General features: G+C 45.3%; 1 protein-coding gene across 1 annotated transcript in view; it reads left to right on the forward strand.

Annotated features, from left to right (window-relative positions):
- The window catches only part of LOC137321079 (fibrillin-2), a 394,436-nt gene that overhangs the window by 330,217 nt on the left and 38,428 nt on the right, over positions 1 to 25,791 (forward strand). The window contains exons 52-56 of the mRNA XM_067983259.1: positions 3,673 to 3,798; positions 8,097 to 8,216; positions 13,423 to 13,545; positions 16,704 to 16,835; positions 19,603 to 19,728. Coding sequence (XP_067839360.1) covers positions 3,673 to 3,798; positions 8,097 to 8,216; positions 13,423 to 13,545; positions 16,704 to 16,835; positions 19,603 to 19,728 — 627 coding nt within the window. The remainder of the gene's footprint in view (positions 1 to 3,672; positions 3,799 to 8,096; positions 8,217 to 13,422; positions 13,546 to 16,703; positions 16,836 to 19,602; positions 19,729 to 25,791) is intronic.

Genomic DNA, 25,791 nt, shown 5'->3' on the forward strand with positions numbered 1-25,791 from the left:
CTCACATTATTCCACTCCTCCTTTAAAATCCTCGTTCTCCACCGCCCACCCAAGTACCACGCCAAGTTTCTCACCGAAATATCTTGACTGCTTTCCTCCTTCGGCCTCTGCACTGAGTGACTTCTCATCCTTGGTGATTTCAACCTCCATCTCAACTCATCATGATCTCTCTCCTCTGAGTTCACTGCTCTCCTATCCTCCCTTAATCTCTCCTTCCATATAAACTCCCCTACCCTTATTCACGGCCATCCCCTGGACCTTGCTATCTCACATGGCCTCTTTACTCCCATCATGTCAATCACGGATAAGGCCATCTCTGATCGCTTCCTTGCATTCTTCTCCACTTAAATCCCTCTCGCACCCCCCCCCTCACCCAACCCCACTTCCTTATGAGTCCACACCTGGAAAAAAACTCTTCCCCAAGTCACTTACAACTGCACTTTCAAATTCCCAACTGTCTAGCCTTTGGACCACCATTCACCATGACATTTCTGCAACTACCGATCTGCTCAATCACACCCTCACCTCCACCTTTGATGCCCTTATCCCCATTAAAACCATTACTTTCTCTCCCCCTGGTCATTCCCCCTGGTATGACCCTCATCTCTGCTCCCTTAAGTCCAAGGGACGCAGACTTGAACATTTGTGGTGGACAACTGGTTTAGCCATTCATCACCAGATCTGGCTGGATGACTTAAAGCACTACCGGGTTATGCTCTCCCCTGCCAAAACTGCTCACTATTCCAGGAACATCCTGGAATTCAAAGATAACCCCCGGCTTCTCTTCACTACAAACCGTCTTCTTAAACCCCTCTCCCCTGCCTCCTCCACCCTCACCTCCAACAACAAATGCGAGGAGCTCATGGACTTCTTTGTCACTAAGATTGAGACCCTCCGTTCAGCTGCCTCTGCCACTTCCCTCCCTTCCCCTAGCAACCAAGCCAAACTTCCCCTAAGGTTCCTCCCTGCCCTAGCCCCGAACTCGCATCTTTCTCTGATTTCTCTTCTACCTCCCCTCATGCCCTCCCTGACCTCACCTTGACCTTGAGACCTACCTCTTGCTCCCTCGACCCTATTGCCACCAAACTGTTGACCACCCAACTTCCCTTCTTGGCCCCCATGTTAACTGATGGTGTTAATGTTTCTCTCTCCTCAGGTACTATCCCCCTCCCCTTCAAACCTGCTGTCATCAACCCCCTCCTCAAAAAAAACCACTCTTAACCCCTCTCTTTTAAAACTGCCATCAACAAAAGTAACCGCACCCTTAACCCCTCTGTCCTCTCCAAATTCCCTTTCCTTTCCAAAGTCCTGGAACGTGTTGTCGCCTCCCAAATCCATGCCCATCTTTCCCGAAACTCCATGTTTGAATCCCTCCAATTAGGATTCCGCCCCTGCCACCGTACTGAAACAGCCCTTATCAAAGTCACAAATGAAATCCTATGTGACTCTGACCATGATAAACTATCCCTCCTGATCCTTCTCGACCTGTCTGTAGCCTTTTACACTTTTGACCAAACCATACTCCTCCAACGTCTCTCATCCATTGCCCAGCTGGGTGGGACTGTGCTCGCCTGGTTCCATTCTTATCTATCCAGTCGTAGCCAGAGAAGCATCTGCAATGACTTCTCTTCCCACTCCCGCGCTGTTACCTCTGGAGTCCCCAAGGATCTATCCTTGGCCCCCTCCTATTTCTCATCTACATGCTGCCCCTCGACGACATCATCCGAAAACACAACATCAGGTTCCACATGTGCACTGACGACACCGAGCTCGACCTCACCACCACCTCTCTCGATCCCTCCACTATCTCTCATTTGTCACACTGCTTGTCTGACATCCAGTACTGGATGAGCAAAAGCTTCCTCCAACTAAATATTGGGAAGACTGAAGCCATTGTCTTTGATCCCTGCCGCAAACTCCGTTCCCTAGCCAGTGATTCCATCCCATCCCTGGCCACTGTCTGAGGTTGAACCAGACCGTTAGCAATCTTGGCGTCCTATTTGACCCTGAGATGAGCTTCCAACCACATATCCGTTCCATCACCAAGACCGCCTACTTCCACCTCCGTAACATCTCCCATCTCCGCCCCTGCCTCAGCTCCATTGCTGCTGAAACTCTCATCCATGCCTTTGTTATCTCTAGACTTGACTATTCCAATGCTGTCCTGGTTGGTCTCCCATCTTCCACTCTCCATAAACTTGAGCTCATCCAAAACTCTGCTGCCCGTATCCTAACTCGCACCAAGTCCCGTTCTCCCATCACCCTGTGTTCGCTGACCTACATTGGTTCCCAGTCTGGGAATGCCTCGATTTTAAAATTCTTTTCCTTGTTTTCAATTCCCTCCATGGCCTTGCCCTTCCCTACCTCTGTAACATCTTCCAGTCCGACAACCCTCCTAGATCTCTGTGCTCCTCCAATTCTTGCCTCTTGCGCACCCCCGATTTTAATCGTTCAATCATTGGCAGCCGTGCCTTCAGCTGCCTAGGCCCTAAGCTCTGGAATTCCTTCCCTAAAACTCTCTGCCTCTCTACCTCTTTCTCCTCCTTTAAGATGCTCCTTAAAACCTACCTCTTTGATCAAGTTTTGGTCACCTGTCCTAATATCTCCTAATGTGGCTCGGTGTCAAATTTTGTTTGATAATGTTCCTGTGCAACGCCTAGGGATGTTTTACTCTGTTAAAGGCGCGATATAAATACAAGTTGTTGTTGTTGCATTGTCTGCAGTAACCACTATTGACACTGCCATTGTCACCAGACACATCCATTATTTAAATACAGGTACATTTGAAGTAGCTGCATTGCAGTAGGCAGCTGAGTCATATCGCTCAATTGCATCACTGTTGGGTGAGGAGAAACAAAATCCCACATATATATGGTTAAATGCATGTACTGAGATCTGCTTGTCAGCTGACTATCCCATTAACTCTTTTTCTACTGTTACAAAATTAAAGGCAGTTCAGCAAGTTTTAGTCAGTAAAAGTTCTTTATCAATAAGTTAAAAGAATAACTAGTTGGCGGAAAGTATTTTCAGTGTGAAGTAGTGAAGTATCTAACTAGAAGCATGATTAAAAAGACGCCTTAGAATATCTCCATGATGGCCATATTTTCTACTAAGATAGCATTAGAAAGACCAGTCAGGTCAGATCTCCTGATTTATCCAATGAGTCTGTCTCTTTCTGGATACTAATGACTTAATTTAGGAATGCCATATTTCCTCCTTCTGCATGTTGATCCCAATGCTGGAATACAACTGGAAAGGTGAATACCAGTCAACACTTGAGGTAACGTTGTGAAATAATGCAGCTTTAAGAACAGCACAACACAAAAATGCAATGGCATGGAAGAGTATTTGCACATGAACCCAGTCTTGGAGATATTTAACATGTTATTATAGAATGAGGGTTCTCATTTGCTTAGTCTGAATGCATTGGGCCATGAAACTTGTACCCCAGCAAACAAACAGCATTTTCAGGAGAAATAGTTGGAAAAAGGAGGAAAAAAATGAAACAAATCTTGAGAAGGTTCTTCCATGATTCTGGGGGTACATCAATTTTTGAATGTATTGGCTAGATCCTGGAACAGATTTGACTCTTCTTACTCATTAAGACTGAAATTCTGCAACTTATTGTGTTTTTTGGTTTATTTTGAATTAATATATAATTTTTCACTCTAGATGTTAATGAATGTCTGCAAAACCCTGGGATATGTTCAAATGGCCATTGCATCAATACAGATAGATCCTTCCGATGCGAGTGCCCAATGGGATACAACCTGGATTACACTGGAGTCAGTTGTGTTGGTAGGGAAATCGTTGTTGGTCATTATAGAGTGAATAAGCAAAGTCAGTAGTGGGTAAGATTCACTTTAGGCGGGGGCGGAAAACTGGTGGTTGTGGATCGGCCGTCCTTTATACACCCCGCCTGATTTCCTTTCCATTGACTTCAATACAAAGGAAAATTGGACAGGGTTTATAATGGGCCGCTGATCTGCTACTGCCAGTTTTCCACCGTCGCTGAGAGTGAAAATTACCCAAACATGTTAACTGATATCACAGACTCATCTTATTACATCATATGCTACCATCAGAGTGAACAGCTGAGAGTTTGGTGAGTGTGTGAGTTTAAGGGTTAATCTCTTTAAAATCTAGTGTAAATTGCTATCAACTGATTAAGTTTAATTGCTATCAACTGTTTAAGTTCAATTTTAAAGTTTAAATTTTTAAGTTTCTGTCAGGCTTCATCAGAGAGCTGCTGTAGTAAGTTAATTGGTTAGCTAGATTAAACTGGTTCCTGAAGGTGGAGCAGGCCTGACTCATTTGAGTCACAAACTGTAGAAATACAGGGGCCTGTTTGTGCAACAGAGTGAACAGCTGAGAGTTTGGTGAGTGTGGGAGTTTGGTGAAGTGGGGGTAGGAGGTGCTGCTTTGCCTTGCTTTTCCTAACTTTTTCCGCAGAGTGGCGGCGGACCTGAGCAGCAGAAGACTAAGAGTGGGGAATAAAAGCAGCAGGTGAAGTGAGGCAGGAGAGTCCGAGAGGTGAACACAGTATAAAAGGAGAGACCGAGAGCGGGAGGAGAGTCTGAGAGGTGAACGCAGGGTAAATCTAAGGCAAGTCATGGCAACACAGCTCGCACCTGTGATATGCTCCTCCTGCACTATGTGGGAAGTCATGGACACTACCAGTGTCCCTGGCGACCATGTGTGCAGGAAGTGTGTCCAGCTGCAGCTACTGGCTAACTGCATTTTGGAGCTGGAGCTGCGGGTGGATTCGCTGTGGAGCATCCGTGATGCTGAGACTATCGTGGATAGCACGTTCAGTGAGGTGGTCACACTGCAGGTAAAGATTACGCAGGCAGAAAGAAAACGGGTGACCGCCAGACAGAGTAAAAGGACTAGGCAGGTAGAGCAGGAATCCCCTGGGGCCATCTCCCTCTCAAACAGATATACCGCTTTGGATACTGTTGGGGGAGATGGCTTATCAGGGGAATGTAGCAAGAGCCAAGTTTGTAGCACCATGGGTGGCTCTGCTGCACAGGAGGGGAGGAAGGAGAGTGGCAGGGCTACAGTGATAGGGGATTCAATTGTAAGGGGAACAGATAGGCGTTTCTGTGGCCGCAAACATGACTCCAGGATGGTATGTTGCCTCCCTGGTGCTAGGGTCAAGGATGTTGCGGAGCGGCTGCAGGACATTCTGGGGGGGGTGGGTGAACAGCCAGTAGTCGTGATCCATACCGGTACCAACGACATAGGTAAAAAAAAGGATGAGGTCCTGCAAGGTGAATTTAAGGAGTTAGGAGATAAATTAAAAAGCAGGACTTCAAAGGTAGTGATCTCAGGATTACTACCAGTGCCATGTGCTAGTGAATATAGGAACAGGAAAATAGACCGGATGAATGCGTGGCTGTAGGGATGGTGTAGGAGGGAGGGATTTAGATTCCTGGGACATTGGGACCGGTTCTGGGGAAGGTGGGACCTGTACAAGCGGGACGGGTTACACCCGAGCAGGACCGGGACCAATGTTCTCGCGGGGGTGTTTGCTAGTGCTGTTGGGGAAGGTTTAAACTAGAGTGGCAGGGGGATGGGAACCTGAGAGGGGAGTCAGAAGGGAGTAAAGTTGAGAGCAGCAAGAGAGGGGAAGACCCAGGGGAAATTTATAATACAAATAGTACAAACAGTTGTTCAAGAACAAGTGAAAGGGAAAAGTGTAGAGCAGCAGAAAGAAAGTGTACTTTAGACACTACAGATAAAGTGAACACTAGAAGGTGTAAGGCAATTAACCCAGCATCACAGCTGAAGGTCAGGCTAGGGTGTGTGGCCCAACTAAGAGTTCTATATACAAATGCATGGAGTATAAGGAATAAATTAAATGAACTACAGGTTCAAATTCAAATTGGAGGGTATGACATGATAGCTATTACTGAGACATGGCTGCAGGATGGTCAGGATTGGGAACTAAATATAGCGGGTTATAAGGTTGACAGGAGAGATAGGGAAAATGGAAGAGGGGGAGGAGTGGTCTTAATGATTAGAGATGAAATCACTTCAATGATAAAGGAGGATATAACGAGAGGTAAGCAGCCAACAGAGACCTTATGGGTTGAATTGAGAAATAGGAAAGGATCTAAGACTATAGTGGGAATTTTGTATAGGACCCCTGGCAGCAGCTCTGAAGTGCTAGATTGTATAAATGCAGAGATTAGACAAGCGTGTAAGAAAGGCATAGTGCTCTTAATGGGGGACTTTAACCTTCACATAGATCGGGGAAAGCAGACTAGCTACTGTCAGAAAGGTAGTGAATTTCTTGAGTGTGTTCGGGATAGTTTTCTACAGCAGTATGTCCTGGAGGCAACAAGGGGGCAAGCCATACTAGATTTAGTAATGAGTAATGAACCAGATTTAGTTAACGGCTTAACTGTACGCGAACATCTATCCAATAGCGATCATAACATGATCGAGTTCAATGTAGTGTTTGAAAGGGAAAAAAGTGAGTCAGCTGCTAAGATTCTAAACTTGGGTAAGGCCGACTTCAAAGGGATGAGACAGAGACTGTCCGCAGTAAACTGGGCAAATCTGTTAATGGGTAAAACGACTGATAATCAGTGGGAAATGTTTAAAGAAACATTTAACGTGATACAGAATCGGTTTATACCCCTGAGGGGCAAGAACTCTACTTGCCAAAAAAAACAGCCATGGACAACTAAAGAGGTAAGGGACAGTATAAGACATAAGGAAAGGGTATACAAAAAGGCAAAAAATGGCACAGATCCTGGCGAATGGGAAAGATACAAAGATCAACAAAGGGTCACAAAACTGATAGTAAGAGCTACAAAATGAGAGTATGTAAAGAAACTTGCAAGGGATATCAAAACCAATATGAAGAACTTTTATAGTTACATTAGGAAAAAGAGGGTGGTCAGGAGCAGTGTTGGCCCCTTAAAAACTGAAAGTGGGGATATTGTCATTGACAATGGGGAAATGGCGGACATGTTGAACGATTACGTTGCGTCAGTATTTACAGTAGAAAAAGAGGATAGCATGCCGGAAATCCCAAGAAAACTAATATTGAATCGGGGACAGGGACTCGATAAAATTAACATAAGTAAAGCAACAGTAATGAAGAAAATAATAGCACTAAAGAGTGACAAATCCCCAGGACCAGATGGTTTCCATCCCAGGGTTTTAAAGGAAGTAGGGGTTCAGATACATAGATCATTGAAGTGTCATGAACAGGTGCAGAAAATAATCAATGAGGCTAATGGAATGCTGGCCTTTATATCTAGAGGACTGGAGTACAAGGGGGCAGAAGTTATGCTGCAGCTATACAAAACCCTGGTTAGACCGCACCTGGAGTACTGTGAGCAGTTCTGGGCACCGCACCTTCGGAAGGACATATTGGCCTTGGAGGGAGTGCAGCGTAGGTTTACTAGAATGATACCCAGACTTCAAGGGTTAAGTTACGAGGAGAAATTACACAAATTGGGGTTGTATTCTCTGGAGTTTCGAAGGTTAAGGGGTGATCTGATCGAAGTTTATAAGATATTAAGGGGAACAGATAGGGTGGATAGAGAGAAACTATTTCCGCTGGTTGGGGATTTTAGGAGTAGGGGGCACAGTCTAAAAATTAGAGCCAGACCTTTCAGGAGCGAGATTAGAAAACATTTCTACAAAGGGTGGTAGAAGTTTGGAACTCTCTTCTGCAAATGGCAATTGAAACTAGCTCAATTGCTAAATTTAAATCTGAGATAGATAGCTTTTTGGCAATCAAAGGTATTAAGGGATATGGGCCAAAGGCAGGTAAATGGAGTTAGATCACAGATCAGCCATGATCTTATCAAATGGCGGAGCAGGCACGAGGGGCTGAATGGCCTACTCCTGTTCCTATGTTCCTATCAAGTGTGTTGTATATATTACAGTAATCCTGTACATTTCCAGATTCGCGTGTATACACATACCTGTAAGTCTTGAGGATGTACTATTGTAGTTTTATCATATTATAATGTTACAGTATTGTAGTACACACTGGTTCAAAGTATTATAAGTAAGAAACAAAGTCTACTATCTCAAAAAGCCAATAATTTGTTGCTTTTCCAAAAAAACAGACACTGACGAATGTTCCATTGGTAACCCCTGTGGCAATGGCACTTGCACCAATGTAGTTGGTGGATTCGAATGCAATTGTGATGAAGGATTTGAGCCAGGTCCAATGATGACGTGCGAAGGTAAGAAGTGACATTTATTGAACACTGTACAGTTGGCAACATGTACATGTATTTGTAGATTTAGAGCCATTGGCCAGGATTTTCTGCTTTTGCAGAATTCTGGAACACCTTTGCTGGGGTGGGATTTTGACCCACCACAAGGGTGCTCAGCTGACCCCAACAGATTTTCTGAGGGAAGAGTCCTTTGCATTTTTTAGGCGACTCCCAAGTCTCTGCCGAGGAGTTGGCAGGAGAGAGAAGTTGGCTGTCACAGGCCTCCAAGGCACTCTGTGCCGGCTTAACAAATTCAAACTTTGCTTTTTAGAAGACAGCACCAGAGCCTGTGCAAATGACTGTCCTGCAATCAATTGCATAGACTTTCTGATTTTTAAATCTCCCTTCCTCATTACCCATAGAAACATTGGATGTCAGGGGTGCAGAGTCGTATTTGGGCAGATGTGCTATATACCCAAAGGCACTTCCAGTGGAAAATACTGGGGGTGAGCAGAGAGCCAGCAGAACGGCTACTGAAGACGTTTCTGTCACAGTCTGGTGAAATTATACCAGGCAACTAGCGTAACTCCAGCAGAGAATCTAGGCTATTATCTTCAATCCTGCCAGTGGCAGCATCTTATTTTGACAATGGAACTGTAAAGGCCAATTTTACAAATGCACATGCCCAACAGGAAACCTAGCTTGCAGAGAACGCATATTAGGAAATTGCAGGCACATTTTCCTTCCATTAAAATTAAGTGCCCATTCAGAAAATCAGCCTGTAGTGTACATGAGGTTACACCAGTCCATCGGGCAGCTTGGTGCACCATTTTAAGAGGTGGTTTTCTCCTGAGCCATCAGCTACCATTTTTTCTGAAGACTGGCAGATTATTTGAAGCAGTTCTGTACATTATTGGGTGAATTCACCGATCCCGCAGTCCCAGTGGAGTGCCATGCTGGAAGGGAGCAGGGTTTCAGAGAACTGGTGACAGAGTATTGTAGCCCTTTCTCAGAGGCTCTCCTTTTGAGTGTGACTCACCATTGGGCGTGTGGAATCAGTGACTTTACCCTTATAAACACACTTTTAAATCTGTACCTTTTCTATGCAGCCCTGTATAGATATATATTCCATTAGTAAGCGCAATTGATGTGCATCCTAGTAAAATGATGGTAGTAAAGAAATCACAACTATTCCTGCCTCCCCACTTCAAAGAAAACCCAAAACAGATTATAATCCTGTTGCTGAAATTCCCAAGATGTGGTAAAGAAATCTGTGCCAGTGAATTTTGCTATTCTGCTGACGCTGCCATTTACAGATCATGTTAGCAAGATGTGAGTGTTATGTGCACACGCTGACTCGTAGACAGAGGCACAAAGACACAATGGCCTAGAAATTTGGCCATGCAACATTGTTTTTCGGGTGTAAAATGGCCTCCTACGCTTCCAATATGGCGGGCAGGAAGCACGTGCTCATTACGACTGCAAGTGCCATCCAGTGCCCGTGCCTGAAACAGGTGTTAGACCTTAAAGGCTGCAACCAACACGATAAGTGTTTAAAATATACTTACCTAAATGTGAAGCTGGGGAGAGCAAGAGTGCTCCTCCCGACCCCACATTCAAAGCACATGGGCTGCTGTCAGCCACCGTACGCACCCCACTCTGATCGTCGCTGCTCCTTCCCGACCCAATCAACCACCCTCCCGACCCAGTCGTCCCCCTTCCCGATCGCCGCCCTTCCCGGGCCCCTTGAACCACTTACCTAATCTGTTTTGGGTTTTCTTTGAAGTGGGGAGGCAGGAATAGTTGTGATTTCTTTACTACCATCATTTTACTGGGATGCACATCAATTGCGCTTACTAATGGAATATATATCTATACAGTGACTGCAGCTCGCCGGCTCGATGATAATGGGGCCCGAGGCCCAATATCAGGTACCTCTTCAGGCCTCACCATTCAGGCGCAGGGACATTAACAGTGCCAGACAGAGTATCTTTGAAGCAGTGACAATTGTAGGATTAAAAGTTGGCGTGACCATTTACTAAGGAGAAAGGATTAATCCTAACTAAATACATTAAATATTCCAACAACAATAAGACCGCCTACATCCACCTCCGGAACATCGCCCATCTCCGCCCCTGTCTCAGTCCTCTGCTGCTGAAACCCTCATCATGCCTTTATTACCTCTAAACTTGACAATTCCAATGCTCTCCTGGACGGCCTCCCATCTTCCACCCTCCATAAACTGGAGCTCATTCAAAACTCTGCTGCCCGTATCCTAACTTGCACCAAGTCCCGTTCACCCATCACTCCTGTGCTTGCTGACCTACATTGGCTCCCAGTTCGATTTTAAAATTCTCATCCTTGTTTTCAAATCCCTCCATGGCCTCGCCCCTCCCTATCTCTGCAACCTACTCCAGCCCTACAACCCTCCGAGATCTCTGCGCTCCTCCAATTCTTGCATCTTGCACATCTCCAATTTTAATCGCTCCACCATTGGCATTTGTGCCTTCAGCTGCCTAGGCCCTAAGCTCTGGAATTCCCTCCCCAAACCTCTCCGCCTCTCTACCTCTCTCTCCTCCTTTAAGATGCTCCTTAAAACCTACCTCTTTAACCAAGTATCCTAATATCTCCTTATGTGGCTCGGTGTCAAATTTTGTTTGATAACCCTCCTGTGAAGCGCCTTGGGACATTTTACTATGTTAAAGGCGCTAAAATAATGCAAGTTGTTGTTGTTAAATATGCCAATAGATTTGTTTGAGTAGAGAAGGCTAATTATGCAGATTGTTTTGCTCGTTTTGAATAGTTTTAAGTTTTATAAAGAATATCACTGTACCCCTTGAGGTGATTAATATTTGTGCATATAGAATAATCGGTGTGTTCTGATAAAGTACTGTATAAGCAAAGCAGTCCTTTGGAGCTAATAAAATTTTAAAAAGAATCAGAGCTGGACTTTCCTATGGGTTGGTTGTAATGGGTCATTGCTAGTAGTAAAAGTTTAATTATCATAAATGTTTTCAATTGATGGCAGTAAATCCAGATTCGAATACTGAGTACTCAAATCTATGCTGGCTGCGTTTGAACCACTAGCATTAGGGTGTGGGAGGAAAATAATTTTAACTGGCAGTAGCCCATTACTAACAGGCAAAAACCGCTCCAAAAAAAAGAAAAATTAGGCAGCAAATTTATTTCACAGAAGAAAGTTCAGCCCACACTGTTGTAAGGAATCCTAAAAAAAATATTAAAGCCATTTTTGTACTTTTTTTTTCTTCCTGTCTAGGAGAGTGACCTCCCTACAGTACTCGCACCTTTTATATTTGTTGTCAGGTGCCAGTCTCTAAGGCCAGCTAGTCTCCACTATTTGAAAACTTGATTACAGAGAAGTGCAGATATGCAGGTCTTTCCCCCCTTGTTTAGCTTGTGTAATAAGAGGCATGGTGGCAGATTTGTAGGCCCATAGTTTTGTGGGTCTAAGATGCTATCAGTTCTCCTATTATCACGTTGTTTATTCTTGGGAGAGTAGCTGAATAAGAAAAAAATCACAACTCCTGTCCACTGCATTCTTTTAATGAAAAAGGGCTTTCAAACTGCTGAATTACTCAGTAAATTGTCTACTTGCAGCACAGCAATATGAGAAGTGCAATTTCAATGTGACTAGAAAGAAAAAGGATTTGCATTTATATAGCGTCTTTCGCAACCTCAGGACTTCCAAAGCACTGTACAGCCAATGGAGTACTTTTGAAGTGTAATCACTGTTGTAATATGGGAAAATGAGGCAGCCAATTTGCGCAGGGCCATAAACAGCAATGTGTTAATGATCAGATCATCTGTTTTAGTGATATTGGTTGAGGGATAAATATTAGCCAGGACACCGGGGAGAACTCCCCTGCTCTTCTTCGAAATAGTGTCATGGGATCTTTTACATTCACCTGAGAAGGTAGACAGGGCCTTGGTTTAACGCCTCATCTGAAAGCCGGCACCTCCGACAGTGCAGCACTTCCTCGGTACTGCACTGGATTGTCAGCCTAGATTATGTGCTCAAGTCTCTGGAGTGGGACTTGAACCCACAACCTTCTGACTCAAGAGGTGAGATTGCTACCACTGAGTCCCGGCTGACACCTATTGATCATTTGATCATTTGTTGTATTCTGACAGTCACCTTGGACCTAATGCACACCATGCTCCCCTTTCAGCATTCCGAAGGGACCGCTCCCTCCGCGACACCCTGGTCCACTGTTCCATCGCCCCCATTACCCACTCTCCTCCCCACGGCACCTTCCCATGCGAGCGCAGGAGATGCAACACCTGCCCCTTCACCTCCTCCCTTCCCACTTTCCAGGACCCCCAAACACTCCTTCCAGGTGAAACAGCGATTTACTTGTACTTCTTTCAAATTGGTATACTGTATTCACTGCTCACAATGCGGTCTCCTCTACATTGAGGAGACCAAACGCAGACTGGGTGATCACTTTGCTGAACAGCTCCGTCTGTCCGCAAGTGTGACCCTGACCTGCCGGTCGCTTGCCATTTTAATTCCCTGTCCTCCCCCGCTCTGACCTCTCTGCCCTCAGCCTCTTACACTGTTCCAATGAAGCTCAACGTAAGCTTGAGGAACAGCACCTCATCTTTCATTTAGGCACTTTACAACCTTACGGGCCCAACATTGATTTCAATAACTTCAGACCATAACCACTGCTCCCATTTTCCATTTTCTTTTGTGGGACTGCAGCTGCTGGTTATGGTTCTGATATTGCTATTTACAGCTCCTCTAGTCCCATCTTTTTGTTTCTTAACTTGTCCTATTACCGCCCTCCTTGCCTTGCACCATCATCCCTTTTGTCATTTAGTCACTCTTGCCTCAACCCTATCACAGACCTTCCCTTTTGTTCTTTCCTCTTCCCCCCCCCCCCCCCCTTCTCTGGCTCTGTACTTGCTTAAAAACTGTTTACTCTTTAACATCTTCCAGTTCTGACGAAAGGTCATCGACCTGAAATGTTAACTCTGTTTCTTTCTCCACAGATGCGGCCTCATTTGCTGAGCTTTTCCAGTATTCTCTGTTTTTATTTCAGATTTCCAGCATCCGCAGTACTTTATTTTTGGTTTCACCTCAGACCTACTCTGGTTTAGACTGAACAGTTTGTAACTCTGAAAAGTGTGAGTCCATGGCAGTAGCTGAAAAGATAAAATGCTTTGGAGGTATCCTAATTTTTGACTTGTTTTTTTCTTTTCCATTCAGACATAAATGAATGTGCCCTGAACCCACTCCTGTGTGCATTCCGCTGCATTAACACCTTTGGTTCCTACGAATGCACGTGTCCTGCTGGTTACAGTTTGAGGGAAGACAGGAAGATGTGCAGAGGTGAGGACCAATGATAGAGAACAGAGCCAGTTCTAACTGTCTGCAAGTTGAAAAGCATAAGACTCACACAGGCTATGACCACCTGTGGTTTATGTTACTAGGACTAGAAACATAAACTACAGTCTATTGTTTGTTAATGCAGGTTGTTCCATATTTATTAATTCTAATCACCTAATCACCTCAACCTAACTTGATTAAGTTTTTTGATGCGTTAACAGAGGGTCGATGAGGGCAATGCAGTTGATATGGTGTATATGGACTTCTAAAAGGTGTTTGATAACGTACCGCATAACAGGCTTGTCATAAAAGTTGAAGCCCATGGAATAAATGGGGCAGTGGCAGCATGGATACAAAATTGGCTAAGTGACAGGAAACAGAGAGTAGTGGTGAACGGTTGTTTCTCGGACTGGCGGGAGGTGTACAGTGGTGTTCCCCAGGGTCAATACTAGGACCATTGCTTTTATTTATATATATTAATGACTTGGACTTGGGTGTACACAATTTTAAAATTTGCAGATGACACAAAATTTGCAAGTGCAGTGAACAGTGAGGAGGATAGTGACAGACTTCGAGAGGACATAAAAAGGCTGATTGAATGGGACGGACACGTGGCAGATGAAATTTAACACAGAAAAGTGTGACGTGATACATTTTGGTAGAAACATAAGAAGAACATAAGAACATAAGAAATAGGAGGAGGAGTAGGCCAATCGGCCCCTCGAGCCTGCTCCGCCATTCAATAAGATCATGGCTGATCTGATCCTAACCTCAAATCTAAAGAACACAAGAAGTAGGAGCAGGACCCGGCCACTCAGCCCCTGGGCCCGCTCCGCCCCCACAGGGCCTTGACTGATCCGAACTCAGCTTCATGTCCAATTTCCTGCCCGCTCCCCGTAACCCCTAATTCCATTTACTTCTAGGAAACTGTCTATTTCTGTTTTAAATTTATTTAATGATGTAGCTTCCACAGCTTCATGGGGCAGCAAATTCCACAGACCTACTATCCTCTGAGTGAAGAGGTTTCTCCTCATCTCAGTTTTGAAAGAGCAGCCCCTTATTCTAAAATTATGCCCCCTAGTTCTAGTTTCACCCATCCTTGGGAACATCCTTACCGCATCCACCCGATCAAGCCCCTTCACAATCTTATATGTTTCAATAAGATCGCCTCTCATTCTTCTGAACTCCAATGAGTAGAGTCCCAATCTACTCAACCTCTCCTCATATGTCCACCCCCTCATCCCCGGGATTAACCGAGTGAACCTTCTTTGTACTGCCTCGAGAGCAAGTATATCTTTTCTTAAGTATGGACACCAAAACTGTATGCAGTATTCCAGGTGCGGTCTCACCAATACCTAATATAACTGCAGCAATACCTCCCTGTTTTTATATTCTATCCCCCTAGCAATAAAAGCCAACATTCCGTTGGCCTTCTTGATCACCTGCAAGAATGAGGAGAGGCAATATAATCTAAAGGGTACAAATCTAAATGGGGTGCAGGAACAGAGAGATCTGGAGGTATATGTGCACAAATTGTTGAAGGTGGCAGGGCAGATTGAGAAAGTGGTTAAGAAAGCATATGGGATCCTGGGCTTTATAAATAGAGGCATAGAGTACAAAAGCAAGGAGGTTATGATGAATCTTTATAAAACACTGGTTCGGCCACAACTGAAGTATTGTGTCCCATTCTGGGCACCGCACTTTAGGAAGGATGTGAAGGCTTTACAGACGGTGCAGAAGAGATTTACTAAATGATTCCAGGGATGAGGGACTTTAGTTATGTGGATAGACTGGAGAAACTGGGGTTGTTCTCCTTGGAGCAGAGACGGTTGAGAGGAGATTTGATAGAGGTATTCAAAATCATGAAGGGTTTAAACAGAGTAGATAGACAGAAACTGTTCCCATTGGCGGAAGGGTCAAGAACCAAAGGACATAGATTTAAGGTGTTTGGCAAAAGAACCAAAGGCGACATGAGGAAAAACTTTTTTACACAGCGAGTGGTTAGGATCTGGAATGCACTGCCTGAGGGGGTGGTGGAGGCAGATTCAATCGTGGCTTTCAAAAGGGAATTGGATAAGTGTGACTTGAAGGGAAAAAATTTGCAGGGCTACGGGGATAGGATGGGGGAGTGGGACTAGCTGGATTGCTCTTGCAGAGAGCCGGCACGGACTCGGTGGGCCCAATGGCCTCCTTCCATGCTGTGACCATTCTATAATTGTATAGGAAGAATATTATTGCCTTCAAGAGAGTGCAATGCCAAGGAAAAAGATGGTTCCGTATATCAGGATTGTACATTATGACAAAGGGATTAAGGAAGTTGTTTTCTTTGGAAAAGAGGCTTCAAGCTGACATAACTGAAGTACTCAAGATTATGCAGGGAATTGACAGAGTTGATCCTGGCAAATTTTCTTCACAGTGCTTAAGGTTCAAACACCACAGGACATAAGTTGAAAATCAACAGCAAGAAGAAAAGTCGAGCAAAACTTTCTCACCCAGTACAGCTGTAGAATGTTACGAGAAGGCCATTGAAATGGAGTACAAATGGGTTTAAGACACAATTGCTGCATTTCTGCAGAGAGAAGTGATTGAGGGATATGGTGAGAAAAGCAATTAGGGTGAACTGATGTATCAAAAAGGGACTGACTTGTTGAGCCTCATGGCCTTTTCCTGTTCCTAAAAGTGTCTATGTTTTTGCTCGTTTCTATGCTCCAGTCTGGCATCTGTAATGTAGTTCAAGTGGGACCCAAGTCTAATCCTGTGGTTTTGTTGGACATGTTTCACCTTACACTCAATATTTCCTTGAGAACTATGGGGGTTTCCAACCATTAATTTTATTAATACGCCAACAAGCATGTGAGCAAATCAGGCCCCAAAGACTGCAATCTATCACTGGCATGTGCCCCTAGAAAAACCAAACATTACCACAATGTGCTATCTACTTTTTTCTGCTTTTGACTTTGAATATAATTTGCTGGTTGCAGCATCAGACAGCAAAAATGGTGCCAACCTGGGAATGTATTGTGCTTTTTTTCTCTTTATTTTCTATCTTTTAATTAATATTTTTATTATTAATCCAGTATGTAAGGTCACCCAAAATCTGGAATTTGCTTTATTTTGCCTAGTTGTGTGAACCTGCCTTCCATCTTCTTGTTTCATCACAGACCTTGATGAATGCGCTCAGGAACTCCACGACTGTGAATCCAGAGGCATGATGTGCAAAAACCTAATTGGTACCTTTATGTGTATCTGCCCCCCTGGAATGGTCCGCAGACCCGATGGAGATGGTTGTGTGGGTAAGACTTTTTGACTAACTACAAAAAACATGAAATGTGGGTTGAATTATGTCATTTTTTTGAATCAATGCAGTGAAGTCTTCTGAAGATTGACTCTCATGAAAATTCACTATATTAGGAACTGAATAACCCTGTGTTACAGACAGCTCTGTTAAAAGGGAATATTCAGCTACTGTAAACGCCCCAAAATGTGCCAGTTGTCAAAGTGTTAGGGAGGGGAAACAGAAGCCGAGACCCATAACTTCAGGTCTCTGCCAAGTGTGCGCTTGATGCACATTTCCTGGGGTGGTCCCAACATGGACATGAAGCTCCCACCTGAAACAGGAAAAAGCATTTAAATAATAAAAATGATGCAGGAGTGACATCGCAACGTTTTCCACATCATTTTCCAGGGATTTCACTGGGCAGCTATTGGGAAAGAAGACTGTCCATGATAATTTAGGTTTAAAGGTTGCAGGGCCATCCCCTCAGACCGGAGGATCTGTAAAGGGGAAGCCAGCAACTTACATTTACCTGAGGTAAGTTTTTTTTTTTCATTCTTCACTCCAGCAGAGCTGTACTGCAGACATTGTGGCCAATTGGCTGCTATTTCTCCAAAAAAACAGAGCTGGAACTTGTGCTGCTAGTAAGAGAAGTGCAGCAGTGCACAAGTTCCCTCCCCTGATTTTGTGCCAGTGCTGATTTCAGGTGTTAATCCCACCTAGTGCTCATTAATGTGCTTAAAATAGCTGAACCTAGAAATATGGCTAGATTCAACCAAAGTCAGACCGAGTGTTTGTGAAAAGCGCACCTGACTTATCCTGGGGTGAAAGTGGGGGGATGTAGAGAAGGGGGAAATCAGAGGCATACATATCCAGATCATGATCTTTTGATGAAGTCAAACTTCTGGGCAGCCAATCGGCAACTTGATAACTGCATATTTCTCTCACTCCAAACAAGCGTGCAGCCAATAAGTAGCACGGTTAGTGTTGGCTGCACGCCTGACTCATAACAATTGAGCTGGCAGCACCAATTTCAAGTGGTCCCTGCGACCATGTGGACAGGCACGAGCAGTGCGCGCCTCATCCTCTGCATGCCCGTCTTCAGGCGCATTGGCCCCAATTTTAACTCCACCTGCCTGCCAGAAACCAAGCATAGGGCAGTTAAGATGAGGCCAGACACTTACACCCTCTGATCCCGTTGCCTTCCTTCCATATGCTGATCTTAACCTGCTGTTTTGAGCAGGCGACCCCGCGGGTCACCCTCAGGAAGGAAGCAGGATCCTTCTTTAAATATGCTGACTGCACAATTGGGAGGACTGAGTGGGGAAGCAGTGACAGCTTCCCCGTCAGGCCAGACCTGCCGGAAGCCAAATCATGGGCCAGAAGAGTCCCAGACAGGTAAGTTTGGAAAATTTAATTTTAGGTTTCCTTGTAGGCCTTGTCCTCCAGGCCTCACAAGTAAGCCTTGGGCCTCTCTTGCTCCAGGTTCTCACCTCCGCCACCTCCCCCAGATCGTCTCCAGAGCCCACCCCCCTTAAATGACGGCAGTGTCCATAGGTCCCCAGCTGTGGTCTCCTGCCACTGCACTCCAGGTCCCGGACTCCCCGGGTCTGCTTCAGGGATCGCACTCTGCGTTCCAGTTCCCACTTTAAAAGCGGGACTATTGGCCCTGATATTTACGGGGCGGGATTGGGGGGGAGGTTTAGCGGCTGGGAAATACGGGTTTCCTGAAGATCCCGCCGAATTTAACGGCAGGACCTGATTTAAATTTTTTGTATCAGTTTCCCGGCGGCAGCCAGCCAGATTGAGAGGCTAGCTGGCTGTTGGGCAGGAAGGCCTGTGGCACTAGGCCACAGCCAGGGAGCAGAGAGGAGGGAGGGAGGTAGAGATCATGGCTCGGGGGGGAGGGGGGGAGATTTCAGGGGAGGACCATGGATGACATCGGGAGGGGGGCTGTGGAGAAGATCGCGGGTCGTGGAGAACATCAAGGGAACTGTGGAGGACTTCAGGGGTACTGGGGAGAAGATCGTGGTCTGGAAGGAGTTCAGGGGGATGTCTGATCATGGGATGATTTACAGAGTAGCTTGGTGGGCCAGGGGGGAAGCCACTCCTGCTCCTCCTGGCCCACAAACAATGCTGGAGAGGCTGTTCCATCGAGCTGTTCTCGTCACTGTTCAGCTGCCGGGTTTCCCGAGGTCCGGAAAACCAGTCCCTGGGAGTTAAATGTGAAACAGGCTAAATGTGAGGCAAGCAGCCTCATTAAAATATTTTAAGGATGGACCCACCTCCCCGCCCATCCTGGGGGATTAAAATTGCCCCCATTGTATCTGTCACATTGTTACATTTTGAATGGCATAAACATAATAGTTCACAGTGTTTATTTGCAACAAATTCTTTTAAAGTAGGTAAACTTGGCATTATTTAGTTGAAATCGCACTATGTAATATTGGTAACAAATGTATTAACTTATTTATATGAAATTCTTTTCTTATTTTAATGAAGATTTTATCCCAAGTAATTTGAATATATTATTGTCTTTGCTATAATAGCAATCAGGAATATGAATGTGTTAAGCTAGATTTACTATTACCACACAGTGCGATTCTACCTCTTTGTATCATTGAAGTCCTAAGATTTATGCAGATATTGAAAAGCTCAATAGTGGCTCCAAAAATAACTTGATGCAAACATATTTTGTACAGGAGGGGAAATAATAAAAATAGTTCTGTTAGAAGGTTGATGATGATTTTATTTTTAAATTTGCCTTGAATCTTGCCCAATTCTAGATGACAATGAGTGCTGGAGCAAGCCAGGCATCTGTGAAAATGGACGCTGTATAAACATTGTTGGTAGTTACAGATGTGACTGCAGTGAAGGATTCCGAGCAACTCCCTCAGGCACTGAGTGCATTGGTAAGTCCAAATTACATGAATATTTGAGAGCCGTAGTTCTTTTGAACAATAGATTGAAACACGTATCAGATTTAAAGTGGATCAGATTCCTCAAACTATCGATCAAGTTGGAGGTCTGAAATTTCCCAATCTAAATTTATTCACAGTTAGTAGACATATAAAGAACAACAGCGAATGCTGGATGTCTGAAATAAAAACAAAAAATTGCTGAACACATCACCATCAAGAAACAAAAGGAAAATAGGACAGGACAAAAGAGACAAATGAAACTCTTGGTTCACCAATATGAGAAAAAGATTTACCTGCTTTTTTCGGTGCCACAATCCAGGCTGGGTTCCACTTCCAATAATCGAGTGGCCGATACGCCTATTGTTACCTGCCCGGTATAGGATAGGCCAGAGACACATTGGCCTGATATTGGTGGGGAGGGAGCAGTGCAGGAGGGTGGGGGGGGGGTGGTGGAGATGTAGCGGCCTGGAAATGCGGGTTTCCAGGAGTTCAGCCGCACCTCATTTAAATTTTTTGACTCCGTTTCCCAGCCGGCAGCCAGCCAGATTAAAAGGCTGTTTGGCTGTCGGGTGGGAAGGCCTGCCTCACCAGGCCGCAGTCGGGAATGAAGAGGAGGGAGAGGTCATGAGTCAGGGGGACATCATGGAGGGCCAGGGAGGACATCTGGGGTGGCGGAGAGGACATCGCGGGCCGGGAGTAGGTGGGCGGAGTTGGGGGGGGTGCAGAGAAGACATCATGGGCCGTGAGTAGGTGGGCGGATTTGGGGGGGTTGCAGAGAAGACATCGTGGGCCGTGAGTAGACCGGGGAGGGCAGGGGGAGGAGAGTGGTCATCGAGGACCAGGAGGAAATCGGGGGGTCCGATCGCAGGGGGGATGGCAGATCGCAGGGGGTCGGTGGATCGCGGGCTGGGAAGCAGGCTAGTTTGGGAGGCCGGGGAGAAGCACTCCTGCTCCTCCTGGCCCACAAACAGTGCTGGAAAAGCACTTAACTGCTGGATTTGGCCATTCTCGCCTCCCTTCATCTGCCGGGTTTCCCGAGTGCTGGGAAACCCGGCCCGCAGCCATTAAATTTAAAACTGTCCTAAAATTTGAGGCACGCAGCCTGATTAAAATATTTAAATAACGGGCCAGCCTCTGGAGAGCAGGTTAGTCACCCACCCCCCCAACCCACCTCCGTTACAACAAGGTTTCTCATTTTGAATTTTTAACTCCTGTCCATCGGGGTTTACAATTCCCCCCCATTAAGTCCCAACCTGAAGGTCCCTGTCCCTGCCTCCTCCTATGCCACTGGCCTTGTTTGAGGTGAGCACAGGCTCCGTCTCCACAAGGCCAAGCGGCAACTCTAACAGAAGGCCGGAAACTGGCATAACCAATAAATAGGTCAGGGAGATTAATTAAATGTGGGGAAAACCTCGGAGTAGTGGCCATAATATGGTATGGTTTAAGGTCCAAATGGAAAGGGAAAAAGTTAGTACAAAAACAAGGGAACCAAGTTAGAAAAGGGCAGATTTTAGAAAGATGAGGGGGGCTGAATTGGACCGCATAGCGCCCGTTGTATAGGTGCTACGCGGAATGCTAAACTCCAAAAATGGCATCCGGAATGCGTGTGCACACTTCCAACATGACATGCGCAGGTTGCCATCTTGGTAAAGATGGCTGCGCATGCGCAGATAATGAATACCAGCAGCATGTAAAGGAAGGAGAATATGCGGTAGATCAGTGTGCAAAGCTGATTTAAAGGGACAGATGCGATTTTGGAACTTCATGCTCCAGCCAACCTTAATCTCGCACAGCTGAACAGGTCTTAAACAGCATGGAGGACCCCCAACTAGTGCTGTTTAAAGGGATCATGCAGGAGTTACTGCTCTGGCTGCTGATTCATTCGTACCTGTTTTTGGAGGTCTCCTATACCTGAATACTAGGACTAGGGGACATAGCCTAAAAATTATAGCCAGAACTTGCAGGAGTGAAGTTTGGAAATGCTTCTACATGGAAAGGGTGGTAGAAGTTTGGAACTCTTTTTTTATTTTGTTCATGGGATGTGGGCCTCCCTGGCAAGGCCAGCATTTATTGCCCATCCCTAATTGCCCTTGAGAAGGTGGTGGTGAGCCGCCTTCTTGAACCGCTGCAGTCCGTGAGGTGAAGGTTCTCTCACAATGCTGTTAGGTAGGGATTTCCAGGATTTTGACCCAGCGACGATGAAGGAACGGCGATATATTTCCAAGTCAGGATGGTGTGTGACTTGGAGGGGAACGTGCAGGTGGTGTTCCCATGTGCCTGCTGCCCTTGTCCTTCTAGGTGGTAGAGATCGCGGGTTTGGGAGGTGCTGTCGAAGAAGCCTTGGTGAGTTGCTGCAGTGCATCCTGTAGATGGTACACACTGCAGCCACGGTGCACCGGTGGTGGAGGGAGTGAATGTTTAGGACGGTGGATGGGGTGCCAATCAAGTGGGCTGCTTTGTCCTGGATGGTGTCGAGCTCCTTGAGTGTTCTTGAGTCTGCAAATGGCAGTTGATGTTAGCTCAATTGTTAATTTTAAATCTGAGATTGATAGATTTTTGTTAACCAACGGTATTAAGGGATATGGGGCTACGGTGGGTATATGGAGTTAGGTCACAGATCAACCATGATCTCATTGAATGGCAGAACAGGCTTACGGGGCTAAATGGCCTACTCCTGTTCCTATCTTCCTATGTTCCTATAATAAAGTTTCAATGCTCTACAGGGAGTGGGTTGGCTAGCTGACAGGCAACAGCAAGGGCATTCGTGGAGTGACAGGGGTGGAACAGGAATGCCTTCATCCTGAGAGAGGACAGCAGGTTCATGTTCCATGGAGCCACTGCCACTTGCTGCCTCCTGTTATGTGTCACCTTCTCCTGCAAGAAAGAGGGACGTCTGTCGTTGAGCATCCTGCAAGATGTTTGGGTGATGTGGCTCTCATGGTTGAATAGCTGCCAGTGTGTGTGACCTGTGAGTTGTGGGTGTGCGTCTTGCAATAGTGGTAATGTGTGAGGGTGAGAGGAAGCATCTGATTGGAAGAGTTGAGTGCTGATTGAAAGAGTTTGTTGGTAGGTAGGTGATGGCGGTGTAGTGCGTGGAGCAGTGGATGGGGCTAGTGGTGCAGTTGGTAGGTGATGCCACCTGACAGTTGATCTCACTCACCTTGGCCACTCGTGTCAAAACATTGAACTTCTTCCTGCACTGCATCCATGTTCGTGGTGCTATGCATCTGGCATTGACTTCGTCCCCTACTGCCTCCCACTGCCTCTTGAGCATATGTCTGGTGGGCCTCTTGCCTCCCCTGTGGATATAGGAAGCCCCTCCTTCTGTCCTCCTCTTGCACCAAGGCCTCCAGTCCATCATCAGAGAACCTTGGTGCATGCTCTCTCGCAGACCCAGTACAAACTCAGATCGGCAGATTGGTGAGGTCTGGCGCGCAGATTGGAGGATGTGGGATTTAGTGGTGCGCAACCTTTATTCAATGTTTTAAAATAACTCAATAGTTTGTAAACCTAGGGACGGGACCTGCATCTGTGTTTTACGTGTGCGATGTCTGATCTCCGTTCAGACTCCATGCGGACCCATATCTTATATTTTGCAAATATCAGAATCCTGCAAACGTTCAGCAGCTCATTAAAAATTCCACAGCTCCTATCATCACCATGCTGCAGCACAGATTCACTTCCTATTTGACTTCCACCACTTCCTTCAGCCACAGTGCACCTTCCCTTTAAGAGGTGCAGGTTACCTTTAAGTGGTACTAGCCATTCACGATATCGGGGCCCCCTGCTGGTGAGCAGCAATCATAGAAATCACCAGGCAGCATGATTGTTACGTGCTGCCTGCATCTCAACGACAGGGTCCGTGTTAATTGCGCACCACAACACCCACGCCCGGTTTTGGGGGTTATCCAATATAACCCTCAAGGAGTGAGATAGCTAAGACACAGTAGAAAGAGAAATTAGCACAGGACTGTAGGTCAACAATGGAATTTTTCAAAAAGAAGATAGCAAAGTTGCAGAATAAATACATACCATTTACAAAATGAGATGTCTTTAAGTTTCAGGATGCCATGATAAATAAAAAGGTTAGGATCAAACTAACATTGAAGAAGTGGGCATGTGGGATTATGGGTATGATAATAGCAACAAAATTCTAGAAAATTAAGAAAAAAGGTTAGGAGCGGGCGTAGAGGAAAGAATCTCAAAAAATATTAAGAAGAACAGTAAAGTATTCTACAAATATATCTGTGAAAAGATCACTTTTAATTGTGAAGTGGTTCAGAGGAGAGGAGAGTAAACAGAGAGTTGGAGTTAAGAACAGTTTCTCAGTGGGCAGCGGTATTCCACATGGTTCTATTCTGTCCATAAATGATTTGGGTATAGGGCTAAAGGGAATGATGTCCAAATTAAAATAAGAGACCTATGCTGGGAATTTGTTCAGAGCTGTTCCTACTGCTGTAACCTCCAAAGGAAGCTGCAAAGGGATATTGATAATATGGTGCAATGGGTAAATAGAATCATAGAATGGCTACAGCACAGAAGGAGGCCATTCTGCCCATCGACCCCATGCCAGCTCTCTGCAAGAGCAATCCAGTTAGTCCCATTCCCCCGCACTTTCCCCATAGCCCTGCAAATTTTTTTCCTTCAAGTACTTATCCAATTCCCTTTCGAAAGCCACGATTGAATCCGCCTCCACCATTCTTTCAGTCAGTGCATTCCAGATCATGACCACTCGCTGCTTAAAAAAGTTTTTCCTCAGGTCGCCTTTGATTGTTTTGCCAATTACCTTAATTCTGAGTCCTTTGGCTCTCAACCCTTCTACCAATGGGAATATCTCTTGATCTACTTGATCTCACTCATCTTGATCTAGACCCTTCATTATTTTGAACACCTCTATCAAATCTCCTCTCAACCTTCTCTGCTCTAAGGAGAACAACCCCAGCTTCTCCAGTCTATCCATGTAACTGAAGTCCCTCATCCCTGGAACCATTCTAGTAAATCTTTTCTTGGGTATACAGGGCTCAATTTCAAAATTTGCAGATGACACAAAACTTGCAAGTGAGTGAACAGTGAGGAGGATAGTGATAGACTTCAAGAGGACATGGACAGGCTGGTGGAATGGGCGGACATGCGGCAGATGAAATTTAATGCAGAGCAGTGCGAAGTGATACATTTTGGTAGGCCTTCACATCCTTCCTAAAGTGCGGTGCCCAGAGTTGGACACAATATTCCAGTTGTGACTGAGCTAGTGTTTTATAAAGGTCATCATAACTTCCTTGCTTTTGTACTCCATGCCTCTATTTATGACGCCAAGGATCCCATATGCTTTTTTAACCACTTTCTCAACCTGCCCTGCCACCTTCAACGATTTGTGCACATATACCCCCAGGTTTCTCTGTTCCTACACCCCTTTTAGAATTGTATCCTTTAGTTTATATTGCCTCTCCTCGTTCTTCCTACCAAAATGTATCACTTCGCACTGCTCTGCATTAAATTTCATCTGCCGCATGTCCGCCCATTCCACCAGCCTGTCTATGTCCTCTTGAAGTTTATCACTATCCTCCTCACTGTTCACTCACTTGCAAGTTTTGTGTCATCTGCAAATTTTGAAATTGAGCCCTGTATACCCAAGTCCAAGTCATTAATATATATCAAGATAAGCAATGGTCCTAGTACCGACCCTTGAGGAGCACCACTGTATACCTTCCTCCAGTCCGAAAAACAACCGTTCACCTCTACTCTCTGTTTCCTGTCACTTAGCAATTCTGTATCCATGCTGCCACGGCCCCTCTTATTGCATCGGCTTCAACTTTGCTGACAAGCCTATTATGTGGCATTTTATCAAATGCCTTTTGGAAGTCCATATACACCACATCAACTGCATTGCCCTCATCAACCTTCTCTGTTACCTCATCAAAAAACTCTATCAGGTTAGTTAAACACAATTTGCCTTTAACAAATCCTTTAAAGAAGTGGTAGATGGAATTCAATGACAATAAATATGAGGTGGTATATTTTGGTGGGAAAAAAAGGAATAATTGTACTTTAAAGAGA

Source organism: Heptranchias perlo, chromosome 4 (genome assembly GCF_035084215.1).
Source record: "Heptranchias perlo isolate sHepPer1 chromosome 4, sHepPer1.hap1, whole genome shotgun sequence".
Taxonomy (NCBI): Eukaryota; Metazoa; Chordata; class Chondrichthyes; order Hexanchiformes; family Hexanchidae; genus Heptranchias; species Heptranchias perlo.